The sequence below is a fragment of the Benincasa hispida genome, chromosome 11 (assembly GCF_027475165.1).
Source record: "Benincasa hispida cultivar pf3 chromosome 11, pf3_genome.v1.1, whole genome shotgun sequence".
Lineage (NCBI taxonomy): Eukaryota > Viridiplantae > Streptophyta > Magnoliopsida > Cucurbitales > Cucurbitaceae > Benincasa > Benincasa hispida.
The window spans coordinates 4824966-4852283 of NC_143488.1; the positions used below are offsets into that span (position 1 = coordinate 4824966).

At 36.4% G+C, this 27318-nt stretch overlaps 2 protein-coding genes across 6 annotated transcripts; one reads left to right on the forward strand and one right to left on the reverse strand.

Moving 5' to 3' along the window:
• The first annotated feature begins 1754 nt into the window (after positions 1-1754).
• Positions 1755-10772, forward strand: LOC120092000 (protein transport protein SEC16A homolog). Of its 4 annotated transcripts, none has more exons than XM_039050187.2 (14): positions 1791-1931; positions 2080-4052; positions 4214-4567; positions 5228-5356; positions 5468-5590; positions 5753-5920; positions 6136-6261; positions 6342-6476; positions 7101-7228; positions 7664-7772; positions 7865-8182; positions 8272-8424; positions 8542-8846; positions 9750-10772. In XM_039050187.2, exons 2-14 carry the CDS (start codon positions 2328-2330, stop codon positions 10231-10233), a joined length of 4257 nt encoding a protein of 1418 aa, XP_038906115.1. In that variant the 5' UTR covers positions 1791-1931; positions 2080-2327; the 3' UTR covers positions 10234-10772. The 4 variants fall into 4 exon arrangements, with proteins under 4 accessions (XP_038906114.1, XP_038906116.1, XP_038906115.1 ...); XM_090307377.1 differs by having other exon boundaries at positions 4214-4540; XM_039050186.2 differs by having other exon boundaries at positions 1755-4052.
• A 2038-nt stretch (positions 10773-12810) lies between these two features.
• NS1 (Class II aminoacyl-tRNA and biotin synthetases superfamily protein) lies at positions 12811-23820 on the reverse strand. 2 transcript variants are annotated; one of them, XM_039048195.2, is made up of 15 exons: positions 23231-23820; positions 22654-22722; positions 21938-22048; positions 20559-20663; positions 19054-19191; positions 18864-18944; positions 18611-18688; positions 18452-18520; positions 18268-18342; positions 18067-18150; positions 17835-17921; positions 17285-17380; positions 17127-17201; positions 15070-15196; positions 12811-13177 (listed from the first exon to the last, which is right to left on the reverse strand). In XM_039048195.2, exons 1-15 carry the CDS (start codon positions 23606-23608, stop codon positions 13062-13064), a joined length of 1689 nt encoding a protein of 562 aa, XP_038904123.1. In that variant the 5' UTR covers positions 23609-23820; the 3' UTR covers positions 12811-13061. The 2 variants fall into 2 exon arrangements, with proteins under 2 accessions (XP_038904123.1, XP_038904124.1); XM_039048196.2 differs by lacking the exon at positions 22654-22722 and having other exon boundaries at positions 23231-23727.
• Between the last annotated feature and the right edge of the window lie 3498 nt (positions 23821-27318).

Here is a 27318-nt window from a genome sequence, read left to right on the forward strand (position 1 = left end):
TAATTTAACCCAATTTTTAAATTTGAAATAGATGCAATGTTCAATACTATGGAGGTGTTTGAGGTGAGGTGAGGAGATGAGATAAGATGAGATGAGTTAAGGCATGAACTCAACTCATTGTTTGGGAGGATAATTTTGTATGTCATCGACATTTTATACCATGACCACCCCGACAACTATCTCCGGCAACCACAACCCACGGCCAACTTTGGCAGCATCCAACCACCACCATTGACGGCCAACTACGTGACCTTCGACGGCGGCCACTCTACCAACTTCGACGACCATTATTTATTATGATTACCAAAAAATGGATTTTGTTGACACATGAGTTTTTTGTTTTGTTGATGCTTGTGGCATAAAACCGTCAATAAAACCTTAATTTAAAACTTAAAAATAACTATTAATTTAAGGAGATATATAAAACATCAATAAATTGTTTATATTTAAGTCGACGCACGAAATTGCAAAAAAAAAAATCCTTTGTTGACACAAAAGTACGCAAGTTCCATCAAACCATTGAATTCTCGTTTTTTTTTTTTTTTTTTATCAATTCATAGTACTTCATAGTCATTCTTTATAGTAATTTAACATTAATAAAATCTCTTTTGTCATGTAAGAAATCAAACAAACTTGTATGTAAAAATACTTTTGAGAAAAAAATTGTAAGACAGATGTGTGTTTTTATTTTAGTTTTTATCAAAAGTGTTGAAATAAAAATGACTTAACTAAAAACATTATATGTACAAATTTATAAAATGATTGCTTAAGTTAAAAAAAAATTGAAATGCATGATTCAAAAGTAAACCTTAAACCCCATTTCCCAAAACTCTCAACAATACACGTGTGCTTAAAAACAATAAAATAAAGTGCAATATATAGTTTATTTAAAAATATACGTACAATTATTGAATAAAAACATTTCCAAACAACAATAAACAATAATCATCATAAAAACATGTTTTTTATGTAAAAAAAAAAGTATACTAAATAATCATAACATATGAATTCAGCATCTCAAACACCCAAAACACAAACATATGAACTCAATTGTGCACACCAAACAACCCCACATTTATATGATAGAAATTTTTTAACTGCATCTCGACTCGAAGGTACACCCATCTTTATTTAACTCATTTGATGATTCAATTATAATTTCACATGACACTCTTTTAAAGAAAAAAATTAAAAAAAAATTGTACCGTGTGATAGATAAATGTAGTTCGTGATACACTAGCAAACTAGCAAACATAAGCATAATTCAAATAATATGAACTTGTACTATCAAACTACGAAATCTGAGGTTCGATTCCCACCTTATATGTCGTCAGTTTATGATACATAGTGTAGATATATATATATATATAAAAAGAAAGGTGATTCTAAAAAAATAAATAAATAAAAGGAAGGCATAATCCTGAAATGCGTAATTTAAGCTAATAAAATAACAAACGTTATTGATCATATCTAATAAGCACTTCGTTTCATCATAAAACCACTTAAAACTCCACTAATTAATAATTAAACTAATTAATTCAACAAAAAAATAATTGAACTATTAATTAATTGACACAAAAAATAAAATTAAAATCTATATAAAAAAACGCAAAGAATCACCCATGAGGGGGCAAGAGGCAAGAGGAAAAAGGAAAATACGGAAACATCAAGGTGGAGCAACAAAAAAGCCTCCACGTGTACCGCAAGACGCAATTAATTGAATTACAAAAAAAGAAAATAAAATCACATAAGACGAAAAATATTACAAAAATATATAAATTTTTTTTAGAGATTGATCCCAAAAAAAAAAAAAAATAACACCGAAGCTCAAGGTGGGTGGGTGGTGCGAATTTCAGGGTTCTCTCTCTCTTTCTCTCTCTCTCTCTCTCTCTCTCTCTCTGCCATTTCGTTGCAAATCCATCTGTAGATCTGTAAGTTATTATGTCTTTTGTGCTAGAATTCGTAGTTTTTCGTTTCGCACAATGCGTTGAATTCTAGTAGATGTTTAGGTTTCTGTTTGTTTGATTTTTGGCGTTCCTTGTAATTTGATTTGTCGTATCTTGATTGGGGAGGTTTCAGAGGGCCCAGATCTTGCTCGGTTTAGGGTTGGATGTGTGGGATTGGAGCTTGCGTACTTGGGGGAAGTGTTATTGATGTGCATTTGATCGATTAGGGGCTGGATCTCTTGGTTTATGCTGCGGGTGTAGCTGTAATCCAATTGGTTTAGGTGAGAATTCGGAAGTGTTTTTAAGGGTTCTTTAGTGGGCAACGGTGTGAATTTGGTTGGGGGTGTTATTAGGCGTTGGGTTGGATTTAGGGTTTAAAAGATGGCTGCAAATCCTCCTCCATTTCAGGTGGAGGATCAGACAGATGAAGATTTCTTCGATAAATTGGTTGAAGATGATTTTGTGGGACCCGATGATTCAGGATCCAAGTTCCTTGATGGAAGTGATTCTGATGATGCCAAGGCGTTTGCCAATCTGAGTATTAATGATGCGGAGAATACATTCAAGGATTCTGGTGGTGGTGGTGATGGTGGTGACCATGGGCATGATGAAGCCGTAGGGGAGAAGGGTTCCGTGGAGGCTGATCCAGGGACATTGGGAGCACATGCAGAAGAGAAGGCTTCTTTGGTTTCTTTGAATTCTGTCGAGGAAATTAGCGTATTGGAATCGGGCAATGATGGTATTGGATCAGAATCGACCTCAGATTCGTTGGTGAGCAAGAGCGATGAATCTGGTGGTCCGGCCATAAAGGAGGTAGGATGGAGTTCGTTTCATGCTGATTCATCGCAAAATTGGGGGCAGGGGTTTGGATCATATTCGGATTTTTTCAATGATTTGGGTGGTAATGACGCAGGGAGTCTCGGTGTGTCCTTGGAGAATAATTTGAATGGTGAAGCAACCATTAAAACTAGTGCTGACGAGAACTATGCAAATAACTCTGTTAATTATGTGCAGTATCAAAACAATCATCAAGTTTATGAAGGATCCACAGATCAAGTTTCGGCTGGGCAGGATTTAAGTAGCAGTCAGCAGTGGGAAAATCTCTATCCAGGGTGGAAGTACGATTCAGCTTCTGGACAATGGTACCAGGTAGAGGACTCTGCTGCAGCGGCAAATGTCCAAGGTGCCTTTGATACTAATTTGAACGGTGAATGGAATGATGTTTCTGGTACGAACACGGAGGTTGCATATTTACAAACTTCTCAGTCTGTCGTAGGCACTGTAACTGAGACTAGCACGACAGATGGTGTTTCTAACTTTAATCAGGTATCACAAGGAAATACTGGGTACCCTGAACATATGTACTTTGATCCACAATACCCTGGTTGGTATTATGATACAATTACTCAAGTATGGTGCTCCTTGGAATCCTATAATTCATCAATTAAATCAACTAATGAAGCTCAGCATAATCAAAACGGGTATGTATCAGCTAATAGCTATAATTATGGTAACAGTAGTATGTATGCTGATTATGTGCAACCTAACGAATACGGATCGAGTGGTGTGCATAATCAAGGCCTAGATGATAAATTGACAGGGTCTTACCATAATGAAAGTCAACAAAATTTGACTAGTTGGCAAACAGAAAGTGTTTCATCTCAGGCTGGGCCAACTTTTGGTGGAAATCAGCTACTGGATAGGTCTTCAAGTCCTGATTTTTCTGTAAGAAAAGAGCAGCAGAAGTCTGTTAGTTCTTATGGAGCAGTTCCATCATATTTCCAACCAAGTCAGGTTCACAATGAGGTCAATGGACCTACCAGCTTAAATAGCTTTCCCTCAACTATGGATTATGGTCATCAGTTTCATCAGGAGAATCCAAAGGAACATGAACATATGCCTATGTCGAGTGACTATTATAGCAATCAGAATGTGACTAATATTCAAAAATCTTTTCACGGAGGTCATCAGTCTTCTTATGCTTCAAATGCTGGAAGATCTTCTGCTGGACGTCCTCCACATGCACTGGTAACATTTGGATTTGGAGGTAAACTTGTAGTGGTGAAAGATAGCAGCTCCTTTGGCAACTCAACGTTTGGAAGTCAGGTTTGGACACCTTTTTTCTCAGTCTGTTCCCTTTTTGTTGCTTATTGACTATTAGGGGGAAAGTACTATGTTGCAAGTGTGTTTAATATTTTACTTTTCGAGATTTATTCATTTGGATGCACCAAGTCTACTCTGATCCATCATCTTTGTTACTTGTGAAGGCTCCTGTTGGAGGCACAATTTCTGTCCTGAACTTAATGGAAGTTGTCATGGGTAACACTAATTCCAATGCTATTGGCAATGATGTTGGTGCATGTGATTACTTTAGTGCTCTCTGCCAACATTCCTTTCCTGGTCCACTGGTTGGTGGAAATGTGGGGAATAAAGAGTTACAGAAATGGATAGATGAAAGGATTGCAAATTGTGAATCATCAGGAATGGATTACAGAAAAGGTGAAGCGTTGAGGCTGCTTCTTAATTTGCTCAAGATAGGATATCAGCATTATGGGAAACTTCGATCACCATTTGGCACAGACACCGTGTTAAGGGTAATTACTCCCCCCTTAGAATATAAGGTGTGTTGATTGTTATAACTACTTTCATCTTTGTTTATTTACATTTAAATTTACATTACTGTAATTTACATCTTATACATGCAAATGAGGAGTTAAGATAATCTCCCTGAGAGGAAGGGCAGGAAGTTAATAACAACTTACCTAAGTTTGTCCCAAAGATTGCTTGTAGAAGATATATTCTTTAGGATGGTTCATGACATGCGGGTTTGTGTCACTGATTATTATGGCATTGGATATTTTTTGTGGTGTGTTGTGCCAATTTACTTGTACAACATTATTTAACAATTTCTAATCTGGAGTTTTAACATTTGAAAGTTTTTCTATTTCTTATTTTTAGACTTCTCATATAGCTTTAGATATCTATTGCTCTTGTTTCCCAAGAGTTTTTTTTCCTACCAATATATTGCGTGCAAATGATTGATTTAACAGAGCAGTGTGTGGACAAGTATAAATTTATTTATTGTTTGTATTAAAAGTCAAATTTCTTGTCCAGTTTTCTATCTCGTAGTTTTGTTCTTGATCATTCAATTGATTTCAACTTATTGTTGCACCTTTCTGAGCTCTCCTTACACCCACGGGCCATGTTCCAGCTTCTGTTCTAGAAATGAACACTTGAGGTCAACTACAATTTGTCCTAATTTGTACTTATATTTTTATCAGGAAAGTGATAATCCAGAATCAGCAGTTGCCGGTCTTTTTGCTTCTGCCAAGAAGAATGGCGTACATTTCAATAATTATCATGCTCTTAGCCACTGCTTGCAAGTATTGCCTTCTGAAGGACATATGCGGGTATTAATTCATAATTCTACCATTCTCAAGCAAATACGTTATAGTGAGATCCTAATTAGTGTAGTTCATTAGCTTCTGGGCGATGTAACATTTCCTTGGTGCATGTTCTAGGCAACTGCTTCTGAGGTTCAGAGTCACCTAGTATCTGGTAGAAAGAAAGAGGCTTTACAATGTGCACAAGAAGGTCAGTTATGGGGACCTGCCCTTGTTCTTGCTTCACAGCTCGGTGACCAGGTTTGTTTTGTTTGGTTTGGTTTGGTTTCTCCATCTGTGGCTTTTTCTTTGCAACTCATCCTTCTTAGACCATGTCTTGGATTCTCAAATTCATCAAATTTGGTGAAAACTCCTTATTTTTGAATTCTTATTTATGTATAGCTTGCATCTTGAATTTTGCAGTTTTACATTGATACTGTGAAGCAAATGGCTCTTAAGCAGTTGGTACCTGGATCACCTCTGCGGACCCTTTGCCTGCTTATAGCTGGGCAACCTGCAGAAGTCTTTTCTACACAATCAATGTCTAACATCAATCCTCTGGGTGGTAGCATGGCTCAAAATTCTTCACAGGTGATGTAGGGTCAGAATGATTTGGGTCATAAACTATGGTGCTACAACGAATAGTATTTCCATTTCCTTAATGAAGTAGAAACCATCTTAATAATAGGAGAGCGATGAAGATCAGCTTTTCTTATTTCTTAGGATTCGTTATGTAATTTTTTTTCCCAGGTTTTTTTTCTCTCCCTTACGAAGCTCATGTGTTGTTCTCTGGGTCATATTCACAGTTTCCTGCAAATAGTATGCTGGATGATTGGGAAGAAAATTTAGCAGTGATCACTGCCAACAGGACAAAAGATGATGAACTTGTAATTATTCATCTTGGAGACTCCTTATGGAAGGAAAGGAGTGAGGTTAGATTATTTCTGGAAAATGTCTGATTGATATTTTATTGAATGTTTCATAACCTGAATTGGCTGGGCAATATTTTCAGATAACTGCTGCCCACATTTGCTATTTAGTTGCCGAGGCAAACTTTGAGTCATATTCAGACAGTGCTAGACTCTGTCTTATTGGAGCTGATCACTGGAAATTCCCTCGAACCTATGCTGGCCCAGAGGCTATCCAGGTATTCATTAGATATATTCTATGACGAACAATGAGTTATATGCTTAAGGTTTCTAACTTTCGGATACGTGTATGACACTTGTTGGGCATGCATTGAACACTTGTTAATCACAATAAAAACACGGATGTAGAAGTAAGATAAACAATTATAGGAACACATGAGCTAAAAGAGTTCAGACTTTTATTTATTTAAGAATTAAGAAGAATGGAAATAGAATAGAATATAAAATAAAAATTATTGGTTTTAGATGTTTTTATATAAAGAAAATATATATTTAAAATGTGTACTCTACTGTCCCCTTTTCATATAGGTGGCCTATATTTTTAGAAAATAGCTTCTCATTTAGGTGGCCTATATGTTTAGAAAATAACATCTCTTTGTGGTGTGCTTAATCTTTGGATAAATTAGTTTCCAAGTTTTACAATGTTGAGATTCCTTCTGCTCTAGCATATCCTCTATGCTACTCATTGAAAATTTTCCCCTCTTGTGTATATTACCAATGTTGTTTTACCATTATCTCCATCAGCTTTCTGTTGTCCTTTTGTTGTACGCACTTCTTTCCTATAATTCTTTTGATGAATCACTTCATAAATTCATACGGAATTTACTTGTTTATCTGGACAGAGAACTGAATTATATGAATACTCCAAAGTTCTTGGAAACTCTCAGTTTATCCTTCTACCCTTTCAGCCATATAAGCTCATATATGCTTACATGTTAGCAGAAGTGGGGAAGGTTTCAGACTCGTTGAAGTAAGTGCCTTCACTGGTTCTACATTTCTTTTTTCCTTTGGTAAAGAATTACATATCAAAAAAGAGAAGATTATGAAAACCAGAGGATGCGGGTCCTCCTGGATATATATACTATGGAAAGTGATCTAAAAGTTAGAAAATGAAAAACACCTAAGGTCCCCTGAAAGTGCTAAGCACCCAAAATAAGAGTGTTCATATTGTTTATCTAAGGGAATTTTTGTATTTTCAAAAGTGTCCCAAATGGCAACAGAAGAATACTATCTATAGAACCAAAATCAATAAAAATTATGTTCCTGCATCGTCCGTGGCTAAATAGATTACCGAGATTTCTTATTACCGAGATTTCTTATCTTCATAACTATTGATTTTGGGGTTTTAATATGATGATTTTATAAATTCTGCAAAAAGATCACGATATTCTGGAATTTGGATCAGGTATTGCCAAGCAGTTTTGAAGTCACTTAAAACTGGTCGTGCTCCTGAAGTTGAAACGTGGAAGCAGTTGCTATTTTCTCTCGAAGAGAGGATTAGAGCCTACCAACAGGTATTCATTGCATTTCTTTGTATATTTGTTTCAGAAATAAAATGTTGAGGGCAGTTTGATAAACGTTTGTACAATTTGTACACAACTTTCAGGGTGGATATACCACAAATTTGGCCCCTGGAAAATTAGTCGGAAAATTACTCAACTTTTTTGACAGTACTGCACATCGTGTAGTTGGGGGCTTACCACCTCCTGCACCATTAACCACACATGGAAATATCCATGGTAATGAACATTATCATGAGCCAGTGGTCCCAAGAGTATCAACTAGTCAGTCAACAATGGCAATGTCATCGTTAATTCCATCTGCTTCAATGGAGCCCATAAGTGAGTGGACTGCTGATAGCAGTAAGATGACAGTTTCAAACAGGAGTGTTTCAGAGCCAGATTTTGGAAGAACTCCAAGACAGGTGTGATGTTTGTAATTTCCATTTTTCCTCTGTCACGGTTGAAAAAATTACGGACCAGATCAATTGATCAATTTTATTATTTGCAACAGAATCAGATCAGTTCTTCAAAGGAATCAATGTCAGCTGATGGTCAAGGAAAAACATCAGATTCAAGAACATCTCGTTTTACACGTTTTGGTTTTGGTTCACAATTGTTGCAGAAGACTGTTGGACTAGTCTTGAGGCCTCGCCCGGGTCGGCAGGTTCTTAACCATTCAGATACTTTTCATGAGATCTTTGTTTCTCTTTCAATCTTGTTGCCTATATCTTTTCTATCAGCCAATTAAAGTTGGTTTTCATTTTGGGTTGTGTTGCTAAAGGCGAAATTGGGTGAGAAGAACAAATTTTATTATGATGAAAAGCTGAAGAGATGGGTTGAGGAAGGTGCTGAAACTCCGGCGGAAGAGCCAGCCTTACCTCCACCTCCTACAACTGCAACGTTCCAGAATGGTGGAACTGATTACAACTTGAGATCTGCACTAAAGAAAGAAGCACCATCCCATGATGGAAGTGTGGAGTTTGCAAGTCCCAATCCTACTCCTGCAGAAAATAGTTCCGGAATCCCACCTATCCCACCAAGCTCAAACCAATTCTCGGCTCGTGGACGGATGGGTGTTCGTTCAAGGTACTACAAATGTTTAATTCTTAACTTCAGTCAGTGGAGCATGTGTGGCTTCGTGAAACTCAATATTTGGATGGTTTCTTGAAGCTTAATTAAATGGTTAAGAGTAAGAGTGATATTGTGGGTTGGTTTGTAATTTCTAGCAAAGTGTAAATGCCTTGTATGGCCCATGGGGTTACTATAGCATGGACGTTCGGTCATTGTTCGTATTAATGGAGGGAGAGTAGTGGGGAAATAACAGAATACTTGGATATTGAGTTTCAGATTCATGAAACTAACCAATGAATGTATAGTTGATGGAATACTTTGGATTAACTCGGAAGCTTTGTATTCACCTTGAGTGCATACTTTGGGCACTAGAAATGCAGATCTTCACAGACAAATCAGTTACACATTTGGCTGGTTGGAATGATAATGGGATATGGATAATGTGATGTCAATATTTGGATTGTAGTAATAATGAATTCTAGAGGTCTAATAAGGTCAAGTAGCGTATGTTTTGTGGGAACAAGATTGGTAAAATTTTGTCCTGTGGTTCGTTTTTAGGGGTCTCTGACTTCCAGGTACTGGCTTTCCTTCATGAACACCAAGTCAGTGGCCTGGATTATTTATTTATTTTTGCTAATAGAGTTCTAAAAACTTAATGAGGCTTCGAACTGATGTGGTTGTATCTAGGATTTATTTGCTATTTGTCACATTTTGACATACTGACTTCCATTATAAGTATTGAAATCAAGGAAAAAGGACTGTGATAGATAGGAAAAGGATTTGATCTCTTTTGGGTAGTTATCCCTTTCTTAGTTCATAAATCAAAGTATTCTGCTTGAAATCTAAAAGTTTCCCCCTTGTTTAGTCATTGAATGAAGAACATGATCTAAACTCAGGCCATCTTGTGTGATTTGTCAGGTATGTTGACACCTTCAACCAAGGCAATGGGAGCTCAGCAAACTTGTTTCAGTCACCTTCTGTTCCATCAATTAAGCCAAGGGTTGCTGCCAATGCGAAATTCTTTGTTCCAAGTCCCGCATTGTCACCTGAACCGACAGAGGAAACTATACCGGAATCCACTGAGGAAGACACCACCACAACCAGTGAACATCCTTCAACATCCACCACAAACGATCCATTTTCTACTCCCTCGACAACTACGCTTATGCAAAGGTTCCCTAGCATGGGAAACATCTCAGTAAAGAGTGCAAATAAAAGTAGTCATGGGCCGTTCGCAGAAGCCAACTCCCGACGAACTGCATCGTGGAGTGGTGCAAATTTCAGTGATGCCTTTAGCCCCCTTCATAAACCAACAGGACTTAAACCTCTAGGCGAAGCATTGGGTCGCACACCGATTAATGGCGGTGGCATGGGAGATGACCTCCATGAAGTGGAACTTTAAGTAGTTAAAATGTAAATACCAAGTTTTGTTCCTTAGTTGATCCACACAGATACTCGAATGCAATCGTCACGGCTGCATCTCTTCTCCTGCATAAAAAGGTCAGTCGTGTGCACCAGAATATAGAGTTGATTAAAGCAAGTCCTCAGCAAGGATGTGCCCTTTTTGTTTTGTTTTTTATCTCTTGAAATTTCTTTGTTCCCAACCCTGAAGTTTGCGAACACAAATATAGTCGACAATCTCTGTATGTTTATTGCTTAGATGTCAGTTCATTTTATTCTCCTAGGAGTTTCCAACGTATGATACTTCTGGAGCTGGTATTTTACATTAAAAGCAAAGACAGAAGAAGGCCTTTGTTGGCACACCATTGTATAGTTCATTTGTTTATTTTTTTTTCTGCCCCGTTTTTCAGAAACTAGAAAATGGCCCTTAAGGTGCTTCAAATATTGAACATCATCAAGATGGAAAGATGTACTGAATTGTGAAGAATAAGATGATTTGCATCTTTTGTTTTTATATAATATTTTAGTCCATTAATTTTAGTATGGTTTACTGATTAACCCTGTGAATTCTTTGTCATTGCAATTAGCTGTTAGATTCTAGTCGCATCCTCTTTTACAAACAAAGTGGATGCGATAAGCTTGCGCTTTAAGGCTCGCTTCGACGTAAGGTTTTAACTTTTAATCTGGAGACTTATTCCTCTTTTAAATCACAAGTAACTTAAATCTTTATGAAAAAGGCACTGAGGTTGTCGCTACGCCTCGTGTCGATATTAAAAGAAACGTATTGATATATATAAAAGTTTGAGCTGTGGTTATATGAACTATTACTATTTTTGTTATTGTGGCGTTTAAAGTGTGAAAAGACAAAAAGTTATGGTATGGTATACTTGGCAGTTCGATAAATGATAATTTACGATTTGTTAAATGTTTTTTTTAAAATTAAATTTGAGGTCTACAAAACATTGAATGTGAGGCTTGGAGTATTCTTGAAACATTTACCTTATAATGCGAATGAAGGTTTGTTTCACTTTGGAAAGTGTGCGAGTACTTTGAGTTTTCTTTTTTCCTCTCTTTTTTTTTTTAAAAAAATATTTCTTTTATTTCAGTAATACAGAAAAAGAAGAATTAAAGAGAACTTAAAATTACGAAGCATAAAATCTTTAGAGAATCATCAAATCTGTTTCAACTCAGAAATGATAAATCCTTACTTTAGTTGTAAAAACATCGTTCAGGAGAGTAGCTGCTTTGGCAAGTTTAATATTATCAATGAATTTTAGAATCTTTTGCATCCAAATTAAAAGATCGTTAATAAAATTACGAACAATGGCTTTAAAGTCCATTGCGCTCACGGTGAAGGAAGCATCAAAATTGAGTTTATACAAGCTACTCTCACGGGCTTCTAGCAATCATGTTAATGTCATCATTACGAAGAGAATATTTGGAGTTGTGACAAACTCGATCTTATCTGAGGAGCATATGTATCCATCTCTTCAACGAACTCTCAAGCCTACTAGATAGGGTTAAAATGCATTTCTTTGCAATATTAAACACCATAAAGTCATGTTGGTTCTAGATGATAGTAGCAACCAATGCAAAAATAAGCATATTGATTCACCGAGACCTAATAAAAAAGAGAAGCAAGTCAACTTAATTTGTGTTCATATAAGAAAGCACATAAAACCAACTTCTCCAAATTTGTTTCGATTTTTTACAATCTTGGAGCTTTATTTCTAGAGCATTTTTTTAGAGGGCAATAGCCTAAATCACATTTTTAGAAGAGCTCCAATACAAGCATGCCATGAAAAGATTTTTATTTTTTAATGGACATTTATATTCCACAATAGATGCCACATTTCTTTAATATGATGATTCGTTAACATAGAAGCCCCAAAAATAAGATCTTGTACTAACTTGTATCCACTTTTAACAAAATATAGTCATTTTCAATCATAGTACCAAACAAAAACCGTCCATAGAGAGTGTTAACTAAAAGAATGCCTAGGATTAATTATGCATCTAACTGCCAAGAAAAATCCACAATCTTTTAGACATTCCAATTGTTAATAATCCAACTGCTGACAAAAGCGTTTAACAAAGGTCGTGGAGAGGGGAGAATTTTGAACATTTACTCTCGAAGACAAGCATTGATATGCATAAATATCAGTAGATGCCCCATTAATCGCTTTCCACCTTCCTCTTTGGAGAGCCAATTCCATGCCTCATAATAGCCCCCCGGCAAACAACAGACGGACAAACCTTAGCTATTCAATGTCGAAGGATTAGACATTGGGGAGGTTGCTCATTATTCGTATGTTTGTGGAAGTTGAAATCTGTTTTGGCTTTTTTAAAAGATAAGTAAAAAATAATGATTATAATGTAAGTTACTTTTGAAATAAACGGAAACAAATGATTGTGACCATTTTGATCTTTTCATTTTCTTTTTTATCTCACTTTTTTCTATTATGATTTCAACACCCTATTTTACTCGGAAATTTATCCATAACCAAGAACTCGTGTTATCATTTTACAAAACGGATCCAAATATAATAAAGAGGCTGAAATAAAAGTTCAACCACAGTTTAGCAAAGATAAATCATTCATTTCAACCCATTAGTTCTAAGTGAAGAGTGCTTTATCACAATGTACAGAAATGAATACAACATAATTTTCTAGCCTTCAGCCCTTATGGTAGCAATGTTTGCTCAGTTTGAAGTGACAACATAACAGAAATACAACGGTGATGAGAAGGAAGAACAAGTTCCTTAAAAAGAGGGGGAAAGGATGTTAAATAAAAGAATGAGTAAATTAAGATGATGAACAATTTTGGCATTAAAATTCAGCAGAGCCAGGTGAACGAGGAAACGGGATGGCATCTCTTATATTATCTATTCCAGTAACAAACTGCACGAGTCTTTCAAAGCCCAAACCAAAGCCTGCGTGGGGAACTGAAACACAAGAGCTTTGATTAGAGTGTAGAAATTTATCTTCTTCCTTTTCAAGGCACTGGAGTTTGCTACTTGAAATCAATACAAGTTTTTTTTTGTTTTTTCCTTAATTGAGTTCAACAATATGTAGGGTAGGCGATTCGAACCTTTGATTTTTTAGTCGATGGTACATGTTTTATGCCAATTGAGCTATGCTCACGTTGGCACAAAAAACAAGTAGTTAACATCATCAAAAGGACACATAATCGCGAGTATATTATTGCCTACAGCATTACTAGCTATAGTTCGCCAAGATCTGAAAATTTTGATATAACATCAAAATTCCTTGATCTAAAGCCAAAAGAAATATTTGTGCAATGTATTTCTCCTTCCAATGTAGAGTACGGAGTTCTGCACGTAAAATCAATATAGATTCATCGCAGGTCGTGCTCAAAATTTGGGCTTTAGATCTCTTTTTTTACTCTTTCCCCAGAAAATAGACGGTCTTGTCTTGTGTACGGCAATCCTCAAATAGATGGCTTTAACAAGATTTTCATGTGATGAACCCTCAAAATTACTATGGTAGCTTAAAAGATTCAACTGCTTTAAGAAACAGAATCAACATTTTTTTACCTTATATCAGCAAATCAATAATAATCAAGTTTACCGTTTTCAACTTAAAGCCTGATTCCTAATTCGTTGTAGCACAGGATCATAGTAAGTATGCTCGTCAAACCTTAGGGTGGATCATGTTTGTGGTCTTTAAACACATATCTAGAAGTTCTTGAAAATCCATGTTCTATTACTTATTTTTGCTTTAATAACTAGATCAAATTTTCTCCTTGGGTAACGGGGCTTCCATTAGATTCTGGAAAATTTTATTGATAGGTAATGGCTGCCTTCACAATTTCTTTCCCCCTCTTTAAATCTTTTCCCTGGAAATGAGGCTTTGGTTAATTCAGTGTTATGTTATACTGATTATTCTTTTCCTTTCCTCTTCATTTGATTTAATTTCAAGAGGCCTCTTTGAGATGTGGAATCTCATGATCAATCTAATTTCCTTTAAGTACTAAATTACTAATTGTTTGTCTCATTCCAAATGTCAATGGCTCATGTAGGCAAATTCTCGGGGCCCCAAAGGCATTTTTTTTTTCCTTCCAAGTCAATTTGACAATCTAATTTCTCATCCTATCCCACTTGTCCCGACCCTTCTCTCAATCCGTACTCCTAGAGGTTGCAAGGATATGTTGGAGGACATACTTTTTAGGAAAGAGGTCAGGCTCTTTAGCAAATGGCTTCCGTTGCAATCTTATAGAATATCTAGCTGGAGAGAAATTGGAGCGTTCTTAAGAGGAGGTTTCAAATGTGATGCGTTTCATTTCAATGGCTCTCCAGGCATTATTGCCTAGAAGGTTTCGTAACAATTTTTTATTTTTAATTCATAACAATCGAAGCAATTTTTGTAATCTGCTTTTGTTATGTTTCGTTCACTCGTTTGTTAGGGTAGTTCTTCTTTGAATGGCCCCATCTTCTAACTTTTATTTGTCTTTGAAAGAACCCAAATATATTAAAAGATAAAACGATAATGAAAATACAAGATGACCAAATTTTCGAGGTACTTGGACTCTCCAATCTTGAGATACTCTCAAGCCCTACTTCATATTCCAAAATCTAGCTTGTCTTCCCCCTTCCCTACACCACTGTATTTATAACCACTTCCCTAACAAACTACTTATCTAATTACTAATATATCCCTAATATCCCTCTAATACTATTCCTATCAGTCTTCTAATTGAAAATGGAAAAAATATCATTATGCTATGTAATTGAAAGTTTTCCTTCTTTCATATTTTTTCTTCTCTTTAATCACAAAACAAACTTAATATGATAACTCTAAGGGCTTCAGCTCTAACCTGAACCATAACGACGCAAGTCAAGGTACCACCAGTAGCTGTCTTTATTGAGTTTCAAGTCATCCAGACGAGCTTCCAGATAATCAAGCCGTTCTTCTCTTTGACTTCCACCTATAAGTTCCCCAATCTGAAGAGAGGGAGGAGGGGAAAAAAGAAAAGAACAATAACTTTATATGATACCTTCCTTTAACAATAACCAAGTTTAAAGTGTCCCTCATATTGCATTAAATTATTAATATTTAATTGCATATTCATAGACATGCTCTTGGAAAGCTACTGAATTAGTTATAGTTAGACCACACGGTTACATATAAAAAAATTGTTGAGAAAATCCGGGAAAAGTATTAACTTCTCCTTGGATATTATTAATGTTTAGTGGATAATAACGTGCCACCAAATTCTGTTTCAATTTGATGAAAAGAAGGAAGAGTGGAGCAAATCACTATTTTTTTTCCTATTATGAGTACCTATTTGTTAGTTTACCACCTAACAAGGGAATACTCAAGATCTCAAACCAGGGACTTATTCTCTAAGCACCTCAAAAGACCTTGGAAGTACACAGAAAAACTCAAAGATTCCGTTTACAAACACAAATCCTGTAAAGTTGGAAATGGCATTGACACTCAACATTGGTCTGATACTTGACTGGAAAATAGGGCCCTAAAAGACAGATTCCCCTCTCCATTTGCCATAACTACAAAGAAGCTACCGTGGCCGGTATGTGGAATTCTGCTAGGAACCAAGGTAGAATGGGCAACCTTTGTCCCACATCGGTTAAAATGAGATGATCAATGAGATACTTAAGTGGCTTGGCTCTCTCACCATAATAGTTGGCTTTTGGGGTGCGATTCTCCAAGATACTTAAGTACCTAATAATGGTATCCGAGCCGGTTGTTGACATTTTAGAAAAAAGCACCGAGAGTTCAGACTGGGTGTTTTCGAGTGAAGTACCGTCAGTCTAGCCACTGGGATGTCGGCTTTTTGGGGATGGGGTATTGTTAGGAACCAAGGTAGTACGGGCTACCTTTGTCCCACATCAGTTAGAATGCATGACCAATGTGGTACTTAAATGACTTGGCTCTCTCACCTCAATAGCTAGCTTTTATGGTGTAGTTCTCCAAGGTGCTTAAGTACCTAACAAATTCATCAACAACATCTTGGATGTTTTGTTCAAGGAGAAATTTGATGGATAGGGTAATTGAGGAGTGAACCAACCTATTAAATGCACCAGCCATGATTACTCTTAACAAAACCAATGGTCTGTTTAGAATGACTTTCTAAGTGCTTACAAATTTTTTTTTTTTTTTTTTTTTTTTTTGCACTCCACTTTTTAAAACACGTAAAAGAGTCATTCCAAACATGTTCCAAGGATCATTTTGGAACTGGGAAAAAGATGGGGTCTTGACACCAAAATCTCTTTCCAAGTCATTATCATCAGTTGGTGAAATTGGCAGTAAAGACAAACCTCTGCATTTGGATAGGAAAATATCCCAAGAAGGTGAAGTTTTATCTGGAGATCAGCCACTCTAGCCTAGATAGACACAATTCAACGTTGATCTCCTCGGATTTCCATCTTATGTGCAAAATTCTGGGGAATCACACAACCACCTTTTCATTTGGTGTAATCAGTCCAGATTTATTTGGGAGCATTTGCTTGCTGCCTTTGAATGGCAGCTCGTCTTACCTTTTGACATTCGGAACCTCCTCTCTCTTTTATTCAATGGGCATCCGTTCAAGAAAGAAAGGAAGATCCTCTAGCTTAATTTTATTGGGGCTTTTTTGTGGTTCATTTGGTTGGATCATAACTCTCATATTTTTTCTGATATGGAGTAAAACTCCCAAGCTCGTCTCACTTCAATTAGATAATTGAGCCCTCCTTTTTATAATTATAGTTTATCCACCCTTATAACCAACTGGTATAGCCAATTGGTTCTAAGCTATCATGGAATATTTGTGGGCTTGGTTTTTTTTTTTGTAATATCTTTGTATTCTTCCATTTTTCTCAATGAAAGCAATTGTTTCTTATATATATATACACACATATATATGAACATTACCCTTGGAACCAGCATATCCATGGCCGCAACAGTCTTCCCATCATCATTTTGCCGCATGTAGAATGCTTTTATATCCTATAATTTCACGTCAATTGAAAAAATCAGTGTACTTTCTTTGATCAATGTTTGCAAGATTAGAAACAAAAGGAAAAGCATACCCTTGGATAGTCTCTGATAATTACAGGGCATCCACCAAATGCCTCCTCAGTTATATAACGCTCATGTTCGCTTTGTAAATCACTTCCCCACTTGACCTAAAAATAATTTAAAAAGTTTGAGATCCACACAGCAATGGCCATATTAAAATGCACAGCAATTACAATATGCAACAACAGATTATAAATTGCATCAGTGCAAGGCAACAAACAGATTAACAGAGAATAAAATGCATTACCAACATGCAATGCAACAAACAGATTAACAGAGAATAAAATCAAGATGGAACCAAAACTTCCATAACTTAGCGTAATAAATCTAATGGACACTATAGATATTATAGATATTTGCATTCAATCTGCTTTTTTTTGTGTAAAGATATACTAACTAAACATAGTCATAGCTTATCTTTCCTCATCGCTAATTGGAAACATCTTTTGTATACCCTCTAAATGAGGCCTTTGATCCTCTGTCTCCATTGTATATTTCATTCAATCAATGAAATAGTTTCTCATCCAAAATAAATAAATAAATAAATCTGATGGGCACTACCGGATATTCAAACTTCTTATTTGCTCGAAGAAGAAGCTCAATTGCATCAGTGTAAGACAACTGCACAAAATCGTTCTCAACCAAGTTCTGCAGAACACACCGCACAAGTTATTCCAGTGGTAAGTTAAAATAGATGATAGATGTGATGTAAATAAATTTTCAACCGACACTATATACTAAAATTTAAAGGAAAACTGTATAACAGACTAGGAGTAATAGTAAGATTTCCTACAGTCAGTCGATCAATAATTCCTTTCTCGATCCATGTATTGAAGAAATCCATGTCTTCCTTGCAATTTTCAAGAATATGTCTCACCTAGAAATAAAAGCTTTTGTTACTATTTAGTCAAGTAATAAAATATAGAAACTTCTATCCCTGACATTTTTCAATCAAGTGTGGTGTAAGACACAATAGTCATGAAAGGTAACATACTACATACTGGAGATATGCAGTTGCACAAGACATGTCGTCATCCAAATCAGCAAATGCAAGTTCCGGTTCGATCATCTAGAGAACAAAGTAGAAGGTTCCTTTTTTTAAAGATGCTTCTTATCACATACGAAAACTTGCAGAACAGAACTTGGCAGGATATTAAACAAATCTGAATACTACTTACCCAAAATTCAGCTAAATGCCTGGATGTATTGGAATTTTCTGCTCTAAATGTCGGCCCAAAAGTATAAACCTGAGGAAGATTTTAGAACAGATTATTAGCAGTTTGTAAAAATGCCACCATCATGCCTAAACAAGCACCACTGTAGAAGAAAAACTGTACATCAGAGAGAGCAGTAGCATAAGTTTCAGCGTTGAGTTGCCCAGAGACAGTCAAGAATGCTGGTTTCCCAAAAAAATCCTTGACACAGAAGTGGAAAAAAATTAATTAAATACTTGCAAAGAAACAGTATGGTGAAGTGCCAAAGAGCTTGTTCAAGACTCGTCAATTTTCTTCCATAAGATTCAAAAAGATGGTTGACACATGATATAACTAGTTCAAGAGCTTGATTCCTGAGTTAACAAAGCTAACTCACCTGTGACCAATCAATAAATCCCTCCTTTGTCTTCGGAATGGAGCCCACATCAGAACTGGCAGCTTCTTCAGAACTTGGAATCTGCCAACATCAGAAATTTCTTTTTTTTCTTTTTATTCTTTTTAAAATATTCTATTGTTCTACTAAGATATCATAGGGAATTCCAGGATTTCTAGGTTAAAACACCCACCAAAGTAGTCACGCAGAACTGTTCACCAGCTCCTTCACAATCTGATGCTGTAATAATAGGACTTGAGACCCAAACAAATCCATTTTCTTGGAAGAACTTGTGCGTAGCATATGCCAAAGCATTCCTCACCCTTGCAACCTACACAACGTCATCATATTCAAATTGACAAATTACGCAACTGTTCGTATGAAATTACTAAAGAAAAGCAAGTGAAGAAATGTATCTAACTAATTATTTTGATCAGTTACCAATTATCGGGAAACAAGAATGTGACAATTAACTAGTATAGAGGAAATCCATAAATAATTACCAACAGAGGTAGATAAAGCAAAATTAAAAGATCTTCTAACAAAAAACTTAGATTAAGTCAAGATGTTGTTGAGGAATCCTCAACCACGGAGGGGGAACATAACTTAACTTCTTTTATTGATGATGTAAGTTGTAACCACCCTTTCAAAGTTAATAAAAAAAGGCGCTTCAATTTAAGCTAATTAGACAAAAAGTACATTGAAATTTAGCAAAACCAAAGGCCTCATCCATTCTCCTTCCTTTATTTAGGTCATATCCAAACACAAACTCTGTATGCTTGCTTTAACAGAATTCATCCAGTGTTTTACTTTTCCCTAAATCTATATCCACAGAGTACATCAGTTTTCTTTTGCCAACCTATGAAAGATCCAAGAGCAGTACAAGAGCCTTGAAAAAAATGATCTCCAACAATTCAAACCATGAAAAGATGTTAAATGTTATTTCCGAGAACGATGTTGAAAGTTGGGTCGGTCCGATCCAAGCCCAAAAAATGTCTTAGGGCCATTGGACTTGGGCCTAGGCCAAGCTTGACCAGAGCTTTTTAGGGCCAGGCTAAGCTAGGTTGGGCCAATGATGAGGGTGAGATGTTCACACTTTCAAAATTAATAAAAGAGCACTTTAATTTGAGCTAATTAGACAAAAACTGCATTGATATTTTGCAAATTCAAAGAACTCATCCATTCTCTTTCCTTTTATTAAATAGGTCATTTTCAGATAGAAACTTCATACAATTACTTTCCCAGAAGTCATCCAATGTTTTACTTATCACTCTAGAGTGAATACTTCAATTTTCTTTTGCCAACCTATGAAAGATCCAAGAACAATACAAGTGCCATTAAAAAAATGATCTCCAACAATTCAAATCAGGAAAAGATGTTGAATGTCATTTCCAACATCTTCCCCACCCCCCTTTCCCCAACAAAAAGGGAAAAAAAAAAAAAAAAAAAAAAAAAAAAAAAAAAAAAAAAGAAAGAAAGAAAGAAAGAAAGAAAGGTTGAGACATTTGACATTTGATCCACTACAGTAGCAAGTACAAAAGTCCAAGATTTTCATTCATCCCTAAATTTTTCACGATGGCATGCATAGTTCATTTTAGTGAATTAGACAATTAAAACCTTTATTTTTCATGAATATTAGGATTAGCACCCTAGGCTTGAACACTAGAATCTAAACTGAAGGAAAAACCAGAACTATACCGCCCCAAAAGTGTTTGTTCTTGGACGAAGATGAGCTTTTGTTCTCAAAAATTCTTTGCTAACTCTTTTCTTTTGGACGGGATACGAAGGATCACTCTTGCCAACCTGAAATATAGCAAATATTAACACAAGTAGAGAAGAAATGTTTTCTGAATTTGCTCATCCATGATGCAATCTATAAAGTATATGATATAAAAATATAATTTATCAGCCATGAGTAGAGCGTGTACCTAGGTAGATTCAGTATCTCAACTTTTACCTCATTTAAAGAAACTGTGTTTGCCAATTTTATTTATTGACAAAGGCAGGAAGCAAGCTATTCCTGCAAGCATCCAAGACTTGTTTAAAGACCCCTCCATTTCCTACTTTCTCTTTTCTCAAAATCAAATATGTTTGGTAACATTTTTTTTTTTCTATTCTTAAAAAATGCTTTTGACATCTTAGCCTATTTTAAGGGAAACAGAATCTTATTTCATTAATGCAAGGAAATTTACAAAAGGCTAACAGGGTTACAAAAATCAATCCCATTAGCACAAGCATCCCTAAGAGCATAACTACAATAAGATTTTTCTAATCTGCATCGAGGAGCTCCTGTCTACAAAATAACATAAGAGGTAGCCAAGTAGGTGTAATTTTTCTCCTTGCCATTGACTCCAGTCAAGTTTTCCAAAGAAAGCTCCTAATAGCTAATTTTTAGCAATTGGAAAAAGATAGATTTCAAAGACCTTTCCTTTGCATTTCAAAAATCCTAAATTTATTAAATAAGATTCTAATACCAATCTATCACTAATCCCTTTCTGTATATACTCTTAAAAAAATTCTCTATGCAGGCTTTCTCTTACTAATCTCTCTTTACCCACATATATTTTCTCATATTAACTTCTCTCAACTCAAATTCTTTTACCAGTCTCGTACACATTCTCCACTTCTGTGTGCACAATTCCTCACTACTGTTTTTCTTTCTTCAAACACAATATCCTTTTAAAATCTTGCCTGTTCATTAGAAAAGTGAAAACAAAGCATTGTTATCGAATTTCACACAAACCAAAAAGAACATTGTTCAATAATTTTCTTATGCAAGAGTTTAAGCCAAAAATAGAAAGGTCTACCCCCAATGGACCCTTGGCAATTGTTTAACTCTTTCTAGCTTCCTCTTGTACACATATGCATATGATCACCGCCTTTACAAAGAAGATAATCCAACGCACTAATACCTCGTCCTTGAAACTAAACAAAAACAAGCAACAAATACTTGCATATATGCATCATTTTCTTTTGTTCAAAGTATGAACTATATGATGAGCAAATACTGCAGTTGATGATCAGGAAAAAAAATTAAATTAGTCAAACCTAATTAAGCAAAAAGAACAAGTACTAACCACAACAAGTTTTTGGAGTTTCAGTTCCACTTTCTGTTTTGATCCTTGGCTGGCGACTACAACCCCTTGCACCCACACTGATGCACCAGTTGTGATCAAGCCAGATTCAACCTGCCAACAAACTCCAAATCTGAAATAAGAACACAGAGACAAGTAGATATCATATTAAAAGAAATCGTAATGCATCTTTTGGCATCCATGATCCTTTTTTTTTTTTCCTGCTTATCATCTGCAACAGTTAATGGAACCTCTTTTTGTAATCGTTACTAATTGTCTCAACTACCAAATTCCGAGGAGGGAAAAGGAAAAGCAGTTCATACAAATTCCTGTAGATCTCCTCATTTTCAATTTTTTTAAAAGAAAGTTGTCTCAAGGAATATAAACCGATCCTCTATAAATTTAAATAACTACATTCTCTATTGCCAGCCATTTGTTAACAGCTTTCATGATCATCCTCCAAGTATATCAATGAAAAAGAAGAGGATGATCACGCTATCAATGAAGCAAGTAGGTGATAGAACCAAAAAAACGCATATATCTAACCCCATACGGCTATCCGGTCTTCTTGTGTATTATTTTATCTCATTTTAATTTGAACTTTGAAGTTCAATATCTTCCAGACCGTTTTGCATCAAAATATTGATATGCTTGCCCATCAACATCGTTCATTCGAAAACAGGAATAAGAAGAGTTCAACAATGAGCTGACTTGGGTACCTGATCATAACCTTCTATCGTGGAATCTATTACACATTGCATATTTGAAATGCATGATCCATCATTAACCTAAGCACAAAACAAAGCGAGGCATTTAAGATAATAACAGTACTTCTTTCAACAAGCCATAGTCAATCCTATCTAATATTCCAACTTCATATTTTCATACTTTTTCTTCTGCCCCATTTGAAATTGATATCAACGATGACTCTGTTTCGTATTCTCAACCTATTTAGTTCATCATTGCTAAAACTAATAAAAATTGCATGAAAGAAAAACAGAGCTTTATACAAAACTACGACTATATCAACAGCAGGCACTTGCTCCATGGCACGATTGAACTTTCCTTCAACGAAGCTGAGTGATTTTTGTTTAAAACTACGAATACCAGACTAGCCCAGAATTATTGAACCATTTTTCACGTGGTTAATGCAATCTTACCCTTCAATTTCCTTCAGAATTTACCTCCAGAATGCATATGATTTGAAAGATTAAGGAGACGAGAATGTACCGAACTTCTTATCCTGCATTTCTCAGCCTCTAAAATAGTCCCACATCACGAATTGATTCCTCTTACCTCCATGAATGTAACGCTGCTCTGAACTCGAAGAGTCCGAACCCAGCCCTTAACGACGAACGTCTGCCCGAGTCTATCCAGCCCTTCATCGAGGCCGCCCTTTATTTCAGAGATCCTCAGCTTCTTCCTGAATTCCCCAACCTTCTCCCCCCGCGTGACCTTCCAATCTTTTGAAACTTCAGGTTTCGTCTTCTCCGCAGCTTCCCCGGAAGAGACAGCAGTGCAGAAAGTTCGCCGGAAGTAACCAGAAGAGTGGCGGCGGGAAACTGGCGGGAAAAGAATGTGCTGTGGTAGTTTTCTTGGCAATCCGGTGATGAAACGGAGAGTTGAACAGGGATTGAAGCGGAGAGAAGTGGCCGGCGACATAGCGGCGGCCATTGAAGAAAGCTTGTTGTTAGTATGCGTGTGTGTGTGATTCCTACTGGTTGTGTAAAATTGTAAATATCCACTCAGTCGTGGAGCGGACCCGAATGACCTTAATCGATGGCTAGTGCTGCTGCCGCCACCGGGTGTGGTTGCTAAGGATTTAGAAAACGGGGTTTTTTATCCGTACGGATATTTCAAATGGTTGAAAATATACGATTTATTATACATAGCACATATAATGAGAGAGTGAAAAAATAGTCATAAATGCTCATTTCACACGTTTTTTACCGGAAAAAATGGAGTTTTCCAAAATTTTCGTAGTTCGTGACAATGGAAAATTTTGTACTTTTTTACTACGATAATAGTTTTCTTATGTCAATAATTAATGACTATTATTAACAGCCATTAAATAGTGACACTTCTTCAAAGTCATTAAATTGTAAAAAAAAAAAATCACTTTTGGTGGAAAATTAAATTGCAAATGAATACTCTGGTTGGGATTTTGAATTTTGAATTTCTGATTTAATTTTTGAGAAGGAAATGGGAAAAAATGTGTGTGCGTGCGTATGGATATATATGTATATTAGAGATCAAGTCTCCTCCTCTCCCTCACGCGCAAAACCACATATATATATATATATACATACACATATATATGTGTGTGTATAAGGATTCAGTCGTGCACCAGAGAACCCTAGCACTGCCAATCTCCACCGGTTGTTGATCAGGGACATCATCATCGTCGGTCGATGCAGATCTTGCCACTTTAGTCTGCCATCAAGCATTACTGTCTATTATCTCTCTCTTTTGTCCCTCACCTCCATCTGCATTAACTCATGTTGTCAACTTCGGCCACCTGCCGCCCTGCCATCACTCACACCATCGATCACCCAGCCTCGTACGTCATTAGTCGTCGCTCATCCGCGCACCCAGGTGTCAATCGGATCCGACTGGTTGTGCGTCCGTTGTCAGTTACATGCTATACTTCAACCTTCTCTCTCCTCTAATCGACCTCACATTCTCTTTCTTTCAAATCCGATTTCGGGCTGTCCATTTAGTAGCCTCTATCGGCGCCATCTGGTGGGTTTCGTCGGAGTTTTCGTTTGGGTAAGGATTTGGTTGTTTTAAGTATATTTCATGGTGTATCTTAAATACCCAAGAAATTTCTTTATTGTCCAGGGTAATGTTAGCCCATGGCCGCATGTCCAAACCATCCTTAACCATTCTATCTTTGAATATTGTAATTAGTTTAGTAAGTTGTTTTGATTTCAAGTTTTTTTTTTTTTTTTTTTGCAAGTGACCGCTCGCCACTTTTGATATGCCAGCTAGACATTTTAGAAATTGTTCATAATGTACTATAGGGGAGACCCACTAGTTAATTCCTTGACCGATGTATTTGTGTACTATTTGCAGTCTAAGCTTTCTTGCAACTGTCAGTCTACAATGCATTTTGTAATGATGTTTTCAATGTTTTTCCTCTCTCACATTTTATAAAACCATTTTCTCTCAAACATGAGTGGAGGCTATGTCATAGACTAATGTTGTTAAACTTTCGATTTTTATATGGCTGATTTGCTCGCCGGATTAGAGCAAGTGTCACACAATCGTCTGTCCCGTACACGAAAGGCTGCAATTATGACAAGTGGTATTAGAGCTTAGTTGGATCCTTGGCTAGTAAAGACTGCAATCATGTCCGTAATGAAGCAACTGTCGAAGTTGTAGTCTGACCGACTTATTGAGATTGAAGAGCAATTCTCAAATATGAAGGAATTGTCCGACGAAGTGAGATATGTCCAAACCTGCCTTGATGGGCTAGAGGAAAAGTTTGTAGGAATTTAGGCCCTGAACGGCCGAGTAAATGGGTTGCCAATATAAGAATTGACGTTGGAGTAGATTCTTTGGAACACAAGACTACATGGCCTGGTAGTTTTGAGCACGAAGATAGCTCCACGAGCTCTGTCACACACATGGAGGAGCGTGTCGAAGAGCCTGATAGTTCACAAAAGAACATGCTAAAGTTGTTCAATGACCTGATCGACGATTTTAGAGCAACAATAGATGTCATCAAAGCTGAGATGGACGAAATCAAGATGCGAATGGATTTGACAATGCGTGTAGTAGGGAACCAAACCCTGATAGGCATTGTGTCGAGAAAGTTCAAGATCCCGAAACCCAAAGTTTTCACTAGGAACCGCGATGTTAAAGAACTTGAGAGTTTCATCTTTGATATGGAACAACATTTCAAAGCGAGTGGGACCGTCACCGAAGAAACAAAGGTGACATTGGTCTTGATGCATCTTGCTGATGATGCAAAGCTGTGGTGGAGATCCAAAGTAAATGATATTCATAATGGTCTGTGCACTGTTGAGAAATGGGGAGATCGCAAGAGAGAACTTAGAGCCCAATTCTTCCTCGAGAATGTCGAGTTCATCGCAAGAAGGAAGTTATGAGAACTTAGACACATAAGGACAATCAGAGATTATGTGAAACAATTCTCGGCTGTCATGTTGGACATTCGGGACATGTCCGAGAAGGATAAAGTGTTCTGCTTTGTCGAGGGACTGAAACCATGAGCGAGAACTAAATTATATGAGCAGAAAGTTCAGGATTTTGCTTCCACCCTAGCCGCAGCAGAGAGATTACTTGACTATAGCAGTGAACAATGGTCGATTGTTAGATTCATCGTCGCCCGTGAACTCGGCCTACGCAAATAAAATTTTATGCTCCCAACTAATCCTTTATACTAACTAGTAGTACAAGTAGCAAGTTCAGGGTCGACCCACGGAGAGCCAAATATGGATTTCTCAAAGATTAGAACTTGTAGGAAGTAACCAAAGGGGGGGGGTTGTGAAAAAATGTGAAATAAATTGCAAAAGAACAAAAAGTGCACGACGTAAACAAATGCAAAAATTTATCAATCGAACAAATACTTAGCTTGGGTAATTATAGTTTAGTTCATTCCTTATCAAGTCTATCACAGATTAATCAAAAGATGTGTGGGAATATTCGAATTAAACTTAGCCTACTCGATTAAAATCCTACCCGGTAGTCCATAAAATCAAGTTAATTAACAGAAAAGCGAGAATCCTCAACCAATCAATCAATCAACAGGCATTAAGATTCAAGGCAAAGCTAAACCAATTAATTTATTTCCATCATCTAACCAATTAATCGAGCGAGATTTATCTAAGTTAGAAAGTAAATGTTTGCTAATTGGAATCCCAAATTAACACAATAAACTAACTTAACTCATGCTTCTAGGTGACGACTACCTAACGATTACAAATCATGGCCAATCAAAGCAATCAACTGAACATGCATGGCTAATTTGTTAGATTATCCCATATACGAAAATTGAAGAAAATGCTCAAGATACATTCTCATAAATTCATAATAAAACTCACAGAATTACAATACGAGTCTCAAAAGTTGAATTGGAACCAAATTAAACTAACAAACCCAAGCTAAGTTCTTACCCTTTAGCCTTGAAACATGTTCGAAATCAATACAATTGGCAATGGGGAAGAATTGTTTTATAGAATTTCGGTGTAAAAGGGAGCTAAAAGAAGGCTGAAACAGAGTGGTAGCGTTCAAAAATCGAGAGTACTCGGTATGATGTCATCAGCTGACCCAAATTGTTCTTTTATAAAACTGTCGCAGCGTCGCAATGCTAGAAAAAGTGATGCAACGCTGCGACGCATAATGATCGAGCGTCAAGTAAG

Bases quoted from the DNA above. Each gene is read 5' to 3' on its own strand.
- LOC120092000 (XM_039050186.2), top strand. From the start codon at position 2,328: ATGGCTGCAAATCCTCCTCCATTTCAGGTGGAGGATCAGACAGATGAA. The intron at 5,591-5,752 runs GTTTGTTTTGTT...TGAATTTTGCAG, and splicing joins CTTCACAGCTCGGTGACCAG to TTTTACATTGATACTGTGAA. The intron at 6,477-7,100 runs GTATTCATTAGA...TTATCTGGACAG, and splicing joins CTGGCCCAGAGGCTATCCAG to AGAACTGAATTATATGAATA.
- NS1 (XM_039048195.2), bottom strand. From the start codon at position 23,608: ATGGCCGCCGCTATGTCGCCGGCCACTTCTCTCCGCTTCAATCCCTGT. The intron at 20,664-21,937 runs GTTAGTACTTGT...GCTATATTTCAG, and splicing joins AACTCCAAAAACTTGTTGTG to GTTGGCAAGAGTGATCCTTC. The intron at 17,922-18,066 runs GTAGGAAATCTT...TGTGTTCTGCAG, and splicing joins GAATTATTGATCGACTGACT to AACTTGGTTGAGAACGATTT.